Source organism: Barbus barbus (assembly GCF_936440315.1).
Source record: "Barbus barbus genome assembly, chromosome: 46".
Lineage (NCBI taxonomy): Eukaryota > Metazoa > Chordata > Actinopteri > Cypriniformes > Cyprinidae > Barbus > Barbus barbus.
The window spans coordinates 1,829,902-1,842,271 of NC_136724.1; the positions used below are offsets into that span (position 1 = coordinate 1,829,902).

Genomic DNA, 12,370 nt, shown 5'->3' on the forward strand with positions numbered 1-12,370 from the left:
CATTTTTGTCAGGGAAAAGTAAAGTGGGCCACAAGACAAAGAGGACACTGTGCTACCACTCCATTATTAATTCTCCTCTACAACAGTGCTCGTCAGCAAACAATTATGTTTCCCCTCATTCCATCATCTGTCATTATCCATTAAAGCAATTTTGCTGGAAAACAGAAAGCTTTATGGGTTAGAATTCGAAGAAACACAGAAGGCATATTAGACCATAAAATGCCCTCATTTAGAATCTAACATCCTGTTCTCGTTGGAGGAAGGAGCAAGAGCAATTAATTAGAGTTCTGCCCAGGGGGCAAAATGGCTAATATGCATTTACTGATTAAGTGAAACACATACACTAAGCGAGCCACAGAACAGACCTCGGTTAGGCTACATCACAGTGCCACACTTCTTCGTTAATGTAGAATTCCCAAATGATCCAATAACACAGCTGAAGGAGCTTGAGGAAGTTTAGTCTTCAACCAGTATAGGGCAGGATGGATATCTGTGTATCATCCACTGAAAGGATATGATGAGGAACTGCACTAAACTGGCTTAACTTTACCTCAGAGATTTAACCTGAGTGTAGCAATGACATGGTGGAGGAAGCTGCTGCAAAGCTACTGCAGTTCAGGAAAAATAAGTTATTAAATTTGCTAGAGCTAAACGATGTTGAAATTTAACTGTGGAATTTTACAAAATGTATAACCATACAGCTAAGGCAGTACTTAAACTGTGGGTACACCCAGTCAACCGGTGTTTCCCACCTTTGTGCTGCTGCTGATTCTGCAGTGGTAGAAGGTGAAGTGAGCCTCCTCTAATGAGGACTAAATTCATTCCTATTATTTGCAGAGAGAATCGGGGTCAGCTTTAAGGTAATACCTTTTGCTATGCTAATTACAATACTAATTATTTGGAGATATATAACAAGATCCCACAGGCTAAAATGTCTGACCCATGTCACTAGTCCAACAGCAAAAAAGAAAAAGAACAGACAATTATTATAGATGTTTATCTAAGTGCGTTATTCAATAAAATAACCCACAAATCCAATTTGGCATAGCCATAAACTGATGACAAGGATATGACCTAGTGACTTTCAGAGTAGGGTTAAAATCAGACACAAATGACAACTGTGCATGTACAGTATGAGATAATGAGCTTTTGTAAAGAAAACAACCATTATTAAACTCTCTGGCCCAATTGCATCCAGCAGTCTAATACATACTCTCAAATGAATAATTAACATAATACTTAGGGAGGTCAACTAGAGGTAAACCAGTGGGTGGCATCCATGAGTGAAAGAGAGAGGTAGACAGAAAGAGACAGATTGAGAAAGTGTTACAGGCTCATGGATGAGAGCATGAGGTCCCCCAGGTCTACGTCCTGGGTCACTTGATGTTTTCCCCTAATGTCTCGTGTTTCTTTCAGAGGAAAACTGTGCTTATATCTGCACTGGGAGTAATTCAATTAACTTGCTTTCCTTGCGTTTCTTGCCCCCTCTCCTCTCCTTCACCCCCCCCCCCCCCCCCCTTCCTCCAGGCTTGTACAATGTAGACAGCAGATGGGGGCAGGGAATGGATACAAAGTGCTGCCTTTGACCAAGTCAGCATTATATCTCATGGGAACAGTGTCATGGTCAACAGTGAGACAAGGAATTTGGACACACACACACACCCTTTAGATGCCGATTCTTGATTACATAAGAGGAAGGAGAACAAAAGATAATTCTTTGCTTTGTCAAATCTCTGACATTTGTTTCAACATCTCACAATTAGTTTCCTTACTATTTCTGTGTCCTTATTCATTATCACATACATTCTCACTTTATCTCCTTCCTTTCCGTTATCTTCAAAAAGGAAAGCAAGTTCCTAGAATTACACACTCCAGAGGGCACACACTGAGACAGCCAGGTGGTGTGTTGTTTTCTTTCCATTGCAATTCCGGTGCATTCTGCTGTGGCCCGGGCAATGTGCTTGTGTCAAAGTGTGTGTACGCATATGTGTGGTGTCTTGTCGCGCGGCAGTTTGATCAAAGTGCTGATGCCAAAGTTTGGAGGGCAAAATGACCTCTCTATTCACAAACCCACGCTGCTGCTGCCAACTTTGAGACCTTGTGAAAGATAATTAGCTCAGTATGCATGCTATGACCAGCAGACCTGCTGGAAACTGGAGGAGAGGAAAGGAAAGGAGGGACTGACAGACTTAAGCTGGCATCAAGGCTGAAACATTACGAGACCACGAACATCCCACCAAGGGGTTGATTTAAAAAAAGGTCAGTTTGCAGCTTTTGAGACATGTGCTATTTAATTGCGAATTATAGTGTGAGAAAAGTACCACATTCGCACACCAACAAACCCCCTAAAACGAACACTAACCTGCTGAAAGACAAGACCAAGAGAAAAGCAAACAAAAGGGGCGGGCGAGCGGCATGTGATCTGCCTCAGCTCAATCAGAGAGCCTTTGCCCCATTCATCACTGTCTCTTTCCAGCCATCAAACTCACTACCAACACTGTCGCAGTGAAAACAAAGACGGACGGCCCTCGGCTGCACTCAAACTGGAGCAAACAAATAAGAATGAGGTGAAAGTTAAGTTCTTGAAACAAGATCTCACAGCCTAAATTTACAACAAATAACACAACAAAGCTGAAAAACTCAATTTGCCATCTTATCGTTGGGCCCAAGTGTAGCTGAACCTTGTCAAACCTAAATCCCCATCCAACTGGTCCCTTAAGCTCAGAGCAGTGTGGGCTGAACCATAGCTGGGCAGGAGCCCCATCAATCAAAAATAAAGGGCCATTTGCGGCTACGGCAGCAAACTAAACAAGGCCAGCATGTGCAGACATGGTGCATTAGCTCTCCAACAGGACCACATCAATTAAAGCTTAGGCCCTTCTGATGTTCTCTAGGGGAGCTTAAAAAACCAGGTTGTCTCGAATCAAATCTTTAACCAATCTTGCTGAGAACCTCAACTCTTGGTTCTTAAGCAGTGGTAATTTCCCCTCATTCACTCTCTCTCTCTCTCTCTGTTTCCCATAAGTTCTCAGATTCCATATATGGGCCTCTGAATGGAAACATCTTTCCCTATTGCTAATGAGCTTCATCTAAACAAAATTAGGGATTTATGTTCCACTGCAACTTTACATGTGTAATGCAGCAGCTCAGATATGAAGAAGTTTTTCTTTTTGTAGATGATTCCTTTTTCCTGCGCTGTCGTATTTCATATTGCCATTGCTAAATAACAAAGATATATTTCACACTTAAGGTTACATTTTATAAGACAAAATATTTATGCCCATGCATGCAAGATAAGTCATCAATATGTGTGGCTTTTAAGACTTTCAATTTAATTTTTTAGGTGTGCGCTAACATACTGTACATATGGCCTCAGAACTATCTGACATTACCTGAATGCCAAGTGGTGTTCGACAACAGTATTCCTTTACAACAGGCTTTCTTACCTACTTTTTAACATATCACAAAGTAATATCTTCACATCTTAATGCAGTGGTGAAATGAACAAATTGTTCTTTAATCATGCAACTTGTAAAGCTCTACTGAAGAACATCTGAGCTGGAACAAAACTGAAATTAGCAACAAGATTTACTCAGCTGATATACTCATGGTTCACAGCAGAAAACAGAAACTTCCATATTGGGAAACCTGTTCTGTGTGGAAAGCTGAATAAACCTTTGTCAGATTCTCTTTAGAATCTTCATCATTCCTCTGTTAGTGGGAGAATTTTGAGATTTGCTTCTGTGCTTTTCTGAAGCAAGGGTGGAGGTTTGCTACAACTTTGTTAATTCCTAATTCATTTTGGTTACTCCTTCTTCTGAGCACCATTTATCCAACTATAACTTTTTCATCCTGTCCGCCCTTCCGCCTCCTCCTCTTCATCTACTCACTTTCTAACACTCTCTTCCTTTTCTTCCCCACTTCCCTACTTCATCACTCTCTCCTCCCCTCATAGATAAGCTCACGCTGAACGGCGAAGTGCCTAGGTTTTCTGAGAGAGAGACAAAGAGCGAGAGAACGAGGAGGACATGAATCAAGCCAGTGACAGAACAGCAGGGAGGACAGCAGATGTCACTGAGAGAGAGAGCTTTTCAATCAGCCTGTCCTTCCAACACTCGGGCCAAGGTGAGGCGCTTTAGCAGCGGAAAACCCCTTGCCCTGACACACACATGCAGAAAGATTCCCACCGCTTTAATCTTTCTCATTAGCCGGACCACTTTACAACCTCAAGTTCCTCAGTGTCATGCGAGAGGGTTAGAGGGCCAAGGAGAAAATGAGGTGATGAAATGCATGCCAAAGAGTGAAAATGACTGTGGAAAATACAGAACAACAACAATTGTTTCAGAAATATAAAATGAATGTGGAAAGCACTGCTACTGGACATACAATGCAACATTGTTGAGGTCTCCTCTAAAAGGCCTTTTTCAATTAGATGGCCTAATAATGACTGTTTACAAACAGGTTTTACCAAAATACGTCATTGGTCGATCCAATAAATAGCCACATCCCAAACTCTCGTCATTGGTTAAACTGTTGCTATGTTAGACTGGTCAGGATTCTCAAACAAACAGCAATGTTTTGAAAGCACCACAAAGCCAGAAGGCAATCAAACTTCAGGAGAGAAATTACATATATCATCTTTTTAGAGCTCAGTTTTTCTCAACAGTATGTGGGCATTATTGTGTATGTTTTTCAATGTTTATGCCTCATTCTCCATCTGGACTGGCTTTAGTAACACCACCTCACGCTTGTTCCATATGACAGCTGCTGCCTCCTTTCCCTGTACCCAGAATCCAGCGCAGAGCCAGAACAAATGTGATTTAGAAGCAGTCTAGAGACAAGAAACAACCTCCCAACACAGCAAACTGCTCAGCGCGGTAGCGAAAGCCCCTGCTTTACAGTCTGCTTTCTATCTGCTCGGCGACACAAAGCACATCAACCGTAAAGGAAAAAAATGCCATCTTTGTGAAATGAAACAGGAGTGGTACACCTGTTTTAGGAACACTGAGTTCGACTCTCTGCGTCTGTGCCTGGCCCAGCGCTGCTTTTGATCCTATGATTCCTTCCCTGACCCTCCCTGAGAATAGATCGCTGTGCTTATGTTTGTTAACAGGGGCCATAAGTATTTAAAACAATCTCTGTCAGCCCAAGCCTCCTCCACAGCCCAGAGGTCAAAGAATTCCCTGCCTTTAAAAACCCTCATCGTTGAGGATGAAAGGAGGTCCGTTGCATTCCATACTTCTTTGGTTTTCCCTTCCGTGACAACTGCTGATGAATGTTCATGCCATACGGCTCTCTCTGTGTTTATTCGTTGTGGAGGAGTGGAGAGGGCCAGCGTTGGGTGTCTGGAAGAAGCAGGGAGAGTAACGGCCATCCCAGCCTGGCTATAGAACCTCTCAGTGGGGGAGAGGAGACCCACGGGACCCCTGCTTCACTGGAGCCCATGCAAACAATGGATCAAGACCCTGCCTGAGTATAAAGGCCGTGTTGATATTTAAACACCGGTGAGGTCTACCGTTTTACCCTTTCTCTTTTCGCCTCGGTTTGTCGGCCACAACATTATTTTACATCAACAGCAGGGCCTCTGAGCAAATGAATGGTAGCAGAGCCATTGAGTGTGTTTCTATATGAAATAAACCCATAGCTAAATCAAAAGCATCTACTGTTAGAGTCTCCATGACTAATCAGTTTTGTCTTAGTCTCCGAGCAACACAGATACAGGATGTGTGGTTTGTTTGGCCAGCCAAGAGTGTATTTGCTCTCTCTGCAGGACATGTGGCACTTTGTGGGCTGACCCAGCAGGGCGGCGCTGAAGGTTGGTCACTGTAAAGCTGTGCTTTCAGTCTTAGGGTTAGCCAAGGGCCTTCTAGTGGCCTCCTTTGGGACCAATATTGTGCAAGAATTCTCTCAATGTCATCTTGACTATTCACAAGAGCAAACACATGCACAAATCTAAACCGACCGGCCATTGTTGTGCATTCTCTGACTAGGTACAAAGAATATTACTTCAAGCAGTAAAGCTTATCTCTTTTGAGAGCAAAGCTACACTCTGTCCTTTGCCACGTTTCAACAATTCCTCCATCCAATGCATCCCCTCACCGCGTCAAGACAGGAATGTAACAATCGGGAGGAAATGTTTCCAGTTTTTGTTTGGTCAGCGGATTGGGGCGCATCAATGATTCATAGTGCTGTCAGAGGAATGTGTTATCAGGAGAGGATGGCCTCTGACACAACACAGTACACACACACAGAGAGACACACACTATGACCTCACTGAAGTCCATCTGCTTTAATAACAGTAAATACACCAGTGTGACAATCTACAATGCTGTCATCCCTTTTTTTCTTTTTCTTTTTTTTCTTAAAAAATGTGCAGTCCGGCCAGGTCATTTGATCAAACTGGAAAATAAATAAATTCATATATGTAAATATATATTTTTTAAATAAAAATAATAAATGATATTTATCTATATACACAATCAAAAGTAAATTTTAAAAAATCCTCTCTCAATCTGTTCATTTGTTCCAGTCACAAACAAAACCTTCCAGAGATCATCATACACGTGCAACACCCAGTGTTGACTCGGATCCGGCAGATGTTTTTTTTTCACAAGTGGACATGAAGCATTTCTTGTTTGCTTTGTTGATAACGGACATGTTATGCTGAGCATGTGCGTTCCATTTGTTGCTAATTAGATTGCGAGCGGCGCACTGAAGCGTGTGTTGTAGCTTCCCTCGCTCGGCAGTCCATCTGATAAAGAAGCCATTTCGGCCATCAACAGTTTCCATTATGCAAGAGGCCCTTAATGTGTGTCCATCTGAATCTGGGAGTCAAGAAAACACCCCCTAATCTGCAGAAACCAGATCCACCAAACAGATGTCTATCTGGTCTCCGAACTGAATTAGCAATAGAGGTGGTGGGGAGTCAAATCTCTGTGGCTCATAACTTTCGGCCAATCGCAACCGAAATTACTAAACAACTTTAAATTTGTTTGAATGGCTGTTCTCCACAGCAATTTAAAATGATAGATTGAAGTGGAGAGATTATAGAGTGGCACTGAATGCAAGTGAATGGCATATGTTGCCTTGGGGGGAAATACAACCGCAGCACGTTTTAAGGAGGGGAAGAAAGCCCTGAAGCAGAGTTTTAGCAGAAAACGCAGTGCTGAGGGCACGAGTGTGTCTTCAAGTTAGCACTTAACATAACTTGTACTGCTATTTTATGAACCATGACCACATGCAAAGGCATAATGCAAAACCAAATTATACAAAAATCATTTCGGAGTTACGCATGAAGCCAAAAAATTACTGCAAACTCAAAAAAAGCAAAGCACAAAATCACATTTGCAATCCACTTATATTGCTCATTAGGTGGTTGCATGGGCTGAAAATAAGAGGAACTAGTGATGACAGACAAAAATAAAAGTTGTTTTAGGAGTGGAGCAAGCTAATATATTTTAATAGATCATTTTAAAGACATTTGGATTAAAGAGCACTAGTGAATCAGTGGGGGGGGGGAGCTGGTATCCAGTGCAAAAATTACAAACAGTCGGAAGCACTCGATAATCCTCAATTGTTTTCCCTACAACTTCATAATCCTAAACAGTTCCCAGCACACTTTAAAGAGCTCATGTTAAACTCGTTTCTATCCTCTGACTGCCTCGGGAGCTAAACGTGCAATTCTTTAACTTGGCTTGTTCGAACACAGGCAAACCATTGCTGGATAATTTCATTAGGAGGGCTCATTATGTCCTCACCATGTGTCTATCCACACTCCATTCACTCTAAGTATCCCCTGGTTGGGTATTTGTGAGTGTGTGCGTATCTGTGACCGGAGGGGGGTCTGGTCGTTTCTGGGCAGCGAAACCTGAACTCTCAGAAGAGACCCCCTATGAGCAGACAGCGCGGGGTCATCTGGGGCTGTAAATCTCTGTAGGGTTACAGAACCATAAAAAGGTAAAGATCCTGATAAACGGTGCCATTAATACGAGGCATTCAGCGAACACAAAGGACTCCAGGCGGAAGACTATCTGGGTGGAGGGGATACAGTAACAGAGTCGGCCACACTCTGACAGTACAATGACGTCCCTCAGACCCGCCAGCACAAACAAAGGAAACAGACGGAACGAGAAGGAGAAAGAGAGGAGCAAGAGAGGACTGGACTCAGTGGAAACAAGCTGCAGCAACCAAACCACGTGTCAACTGTTGAATCATGAAGTAAAAATAAAAAAAACTAGCTGTCAATACTTTATTGTTTCATCTTTCGGCATGACAGATCTGCCAGCACAATGTGTAGAGGAAACTCCAACACGAACAAAAGTTGACTTAAATTGTGTTATTTTTAACACATTTACACAAACATCAAAAAATGCTTTTGGAAAACCTTAAGGAAATCAGCACTAACAGAAACCAAGCACACATGAGGCTCTCTGCTCCACACCAGCTCAAAGTCTTGCAGATGCTTAAGCAGTGCCAGCAGGTGGCGCACCTCCACACTAAATAGTGAACACTGAACACTTACTTGCACTCTCTGTCTTCCAGGTCAAAGTGTGGGTTGAAGTTGATCAAAATCCTCTGGTTCGGTCCTGGAGCTGTAATCACCCATGTGCATTTCTGAGATGGGTAGTAAGACACCGGATAACCGGGTGAAGTGAGGTAATTTGCGCTAGTGATTCTGATATTGTCCCCACATTTGTCTGAAAGAAAAGCATAGAAAACTTTGATTCATGCTGTACATCTGGTCACCAATATACACTATGTTGTGTTTTGGATGATTGTCCCCAGTATGGGACCAGGTCCTTCTGATCAACCAGCTGCTCAATCCGAGTTTCACATGTTGGCTTACAACCAACAATGCACAGCTACAGTGAATACACAGAGTACTTACACTGATAAGAAAATGAAAACAGTTCTAACATGATTTTCCACGGCCCAAATGCATTCCATGTTCATTGTGACACTGTCTTGAATGGTTTATTTTTGAACACCTAATACAATAACACTACTGTATAGTTTGACATAAGAATGACTATGCCGTTTCTCTCCAAGCATTCACTAAAACAGAGAAATTCTCCTCTAGTCATTTCTGACCCATTTCTAAGCACTAAATACAGGCTTGATATTTTCGCCTACATTTAATGTCATTATGTGGGAGGGAAGCATGACCTTTGTCTCCCCCATATTTTATTTATTTGCTCTTTCAACCACTCCACAGCTGATCAACACTGAATTTCATCATATTCATCAAAAACAAACAAACTTAAGGAGCACCGCATGGCTCACAGTCTAACGGAGATGTTTACATATAAACACCAACTTTATATTTAATAAACACCAACACATTCAGACAGGAAATATGAAAGGGCTTCAATGTAAAACTGCCAGCATAAAATATATGTAATTATGCCAAAGCTACTAAAGTTATTTAAGTGTAAAGAATTATTTCAGGCAAACTGTTTAAAATTTGGTCTAGTAAAGTATAATGCATTAAAAAGTGCAAAAAATGACTTTATTTGTGATTTTATCGTTAGAGGCTTTTTTGTTGAGGTTAATATTGTTGAGAGCGATTCATGACCCTATAATCAGTCTTAAAAACACAGAATTTGTTATGATCAATCATTATTTTAATTCATAAATGTACATTATACGCATGATTATCTACACATGAGCTCATAAAAACTTAAGTGACAAAACCACATGCAAGTGACCCCATGCAATTTCGCTTGAAGCTTTCTAGACTTTATTCCTGACAGACATGATACACATTATGTGACTTTATGTGAATTAGCAAAACACGCGGACGAGTGCGCAAACAGGACTGAAAACTGCATGACTAATTACAATAAAACATCTACAATGGCCTAGTAAATAATACTTTTCCCAAAGTTTATAAATATTGTTAAACCTTTATTTAACTAAACTTATTCACGACAATGGGGCAAAATTATTATTTTTAATTGCAGTTCGTAACATCAGACCCGTAATATTACAGTTAGGCGTCATATTCCCTGAAATAATGTTAAAATCTAGTCTCCCAAATTTGGCCGAGATTAGAGTCAGTAACACAAAACTTCTTAGACGGACAGAAAACTTTATGTAGCACTCTATAATAACTTTTTTAATAACACATTATTAATAAAAATAACATAATACTCAACTAATGCGTAGTTAATCTATATTAAAATATGAATACAGTATTTATGAAAATATAGGTTACATTAGATTTTGAAATATTTGAAAGCACGTTAACGTTGCTTTCATCTTTTAAGAAATATAACGCAATACGCTATAATTTTTCATTATAATAAATGTAAAATAATAATATAATGTAAAATAATATATTTTATAAATATTCGCCATTTGCTAAACATTAATATTATTATTTGAAGTTATTATAAAATATATCTACCACGTGAACACATTTGACCACAATCAGTGCGTTTGTTGTACAGCGCAGAAACAACCACAACCGAATATCGGAGCGGTTACAACGATCTGGCCATGCGGTGTCCGAGACAGGCGGCAGGTGAGAGCAGGTGGCCAGGCTAATGTCGAAACCCCTCATTTTTAGGCTTTCCCCATCTAATCCCAAGAAAAGTCATTTAACACCCCGGTGACTGAGTTTCAGTTGACACTCACCATTTTTGAAAGCACTGACTATGAGAAAGATTCCCGTAAAGAGGATCAACACTAATCCACAATGCATCCTCGATTCCTTGAGTTCTGCGTGTGAAAATAATATAAATTTGAAAAATGAAGAAAAAATAAAATCCTTAAATAGTCGTACAGGGGTAATTCCTCTCGTTCGGAAGGAAGGAAACCAAAAGAAGGCGTAAAAGGGTCTGAGAGCTGTGGAAATGCGGGGTTTTGTGCGTCTTCAGGTCGCTTGCATCCTGCCATTCAGCTCCGGTTTCCTCTGCGATCTCCCAGCCGCGCTCCTCTCTCCTTTGCCATTTCCTTCAGCCTGTTAAAGAATGACAGAAAACACGTTGCAGCTCCGCGAAATAGACGCGCAAACGGGCGTAATCCTGTGCGTAAAGTGGGCGAGGGAGATCGCGTGTAGCTAGAGTTTGGCTAAAAGTGGCTTGGATACGCGAATCAGCCTCCGCGTAGTAACCCGGCGTTCTGCTTAGTCTCAAAATCTGAGTGAGGAACACAAACATCTGGCGATTGGCTTTGCCATAACAGCGTCTTAAACAAGGGATACACCCCCTAAATTACGCTTCTCTTCTTCCTAGAGTTTGTTGCTCTGCCGTGTGCCAGACGCGCAGGGGATTCTTATTGGTTTGATTACACATATGCAAAGCCCGACCTATATGGAGCCCAACCTCTCGTATAAAAGAGCCCAGAGACCTCGGTGAGACACTGTCCAGCCCTCGCGCGCCGTGGAAGTGTGGCACGGGTGCTGTTGTCCTCTATATCAAGCGACGAGTGAACTTGCTGACCAAAATAAATAACTACATTCAATACAATAACACCAGACACTTTTAGCTCTCAAAATGAGAAAAGCACAAAGCCGCTGTGTATATTTCGCATACGGAAACCGTTTCAAATAAAGCACAAAACTGTAAAACTGCCTTTTATTTGATCGATATTGCTTCTCATTTGAATCTTTTCTATCTTAACTATAGGCTATTATTTTAGTATGCATTTTCATGTCTTTGCGTAGCCTATTTGTACACATGCATGCAAACACAAAACGGAAGACGAAACGAACATTATAGTCACCACCAGCATGAATACATGCAGATGTATTATTATTCTTATAGTTGTTACAATGCAATCCAGAACTTCGTTCAATATTGCACAAATCTGATTGATAGGAGGATGTATTATACAAATATGGGAATATGTCCATATAGCGGCAACCTGCTTTTTTCCTTTAAGGGTTTATCACACTGAAATCTGTTGCAACCACGTCTTGTTACGCTGCATGGTGCCTTAAAACGCGCGTTTCATCCATAAATGCAAACACGGGCACTGAGCGAGGGGACTTGCGCGTTACGCAGCAGCAGTAGCCTATGCTATGCATAGATAAGTTGCATGGTCGCATCGATTTCGTTTTCGTGCACAACGGTGTCCTCGTTTTGTCACTTCAACCGAATCCTTTCTGCTTAGACAAACAATCAGCACTTGCCTACAAGCTGTCAAATCCGTTAACGTCCCGTAGCCTATACAGTACGATCCGGTGACCGCGATCGCCCAGCCCGTAATGTTCTGCTGCGCTACAGTCCCCTCAAATCCATAAACATCAGCTTCGGAGCCGATCGCGTCGCCCTCTCCAAATACGAGTCAGTCCTCATTTCCAACTCCGCTTGTATCCTTCATTTGGCTCTGCAGCAACCAGCCACCGCGAGGAATCACTGAGAGC

At 41.6% G+C, this 12,370-nt stretch overlaps 1 protein-coding gene across 4 annotated transcripts in view; it reads right to left on the reverse strand.

Annotated features, from left to right (window-relative positions):
- Positions 1-11,346, reverse strand: part of LOC306865213 (neuropilin-1a-like) — a 66,402-nt gene extending 55,056 nt beyond the window's left edge. For 3 of the 4 annotated variants that reach the window (XM_079409683.1, XM_079409682.1, XM_079409681.1), the window contains exons 1-2: positions 10,639-11,250; positions 8,522-8,696 (exon numbers count right to left, since the gene is read on the reverse strand). In XM_079409683.1, the coding sequence (XP_079265809.1) occupies positions 8,522-8,696; positions 10,639-10,705 (242 nt within the window). In that variant the 5' untranslated portion in view covers positions 10,706-11,250. Of the gene's footprint in view, positions 1-8,521; positions 8,697-10,638 lie in introns of all 4 variants that reach the window. The other variant, XM_079409684.1, reaches the window with a different exon arrangement.
- Between the last annotated feature and the right edge of the window lie 1,024 nt (positions 11,347-12,370).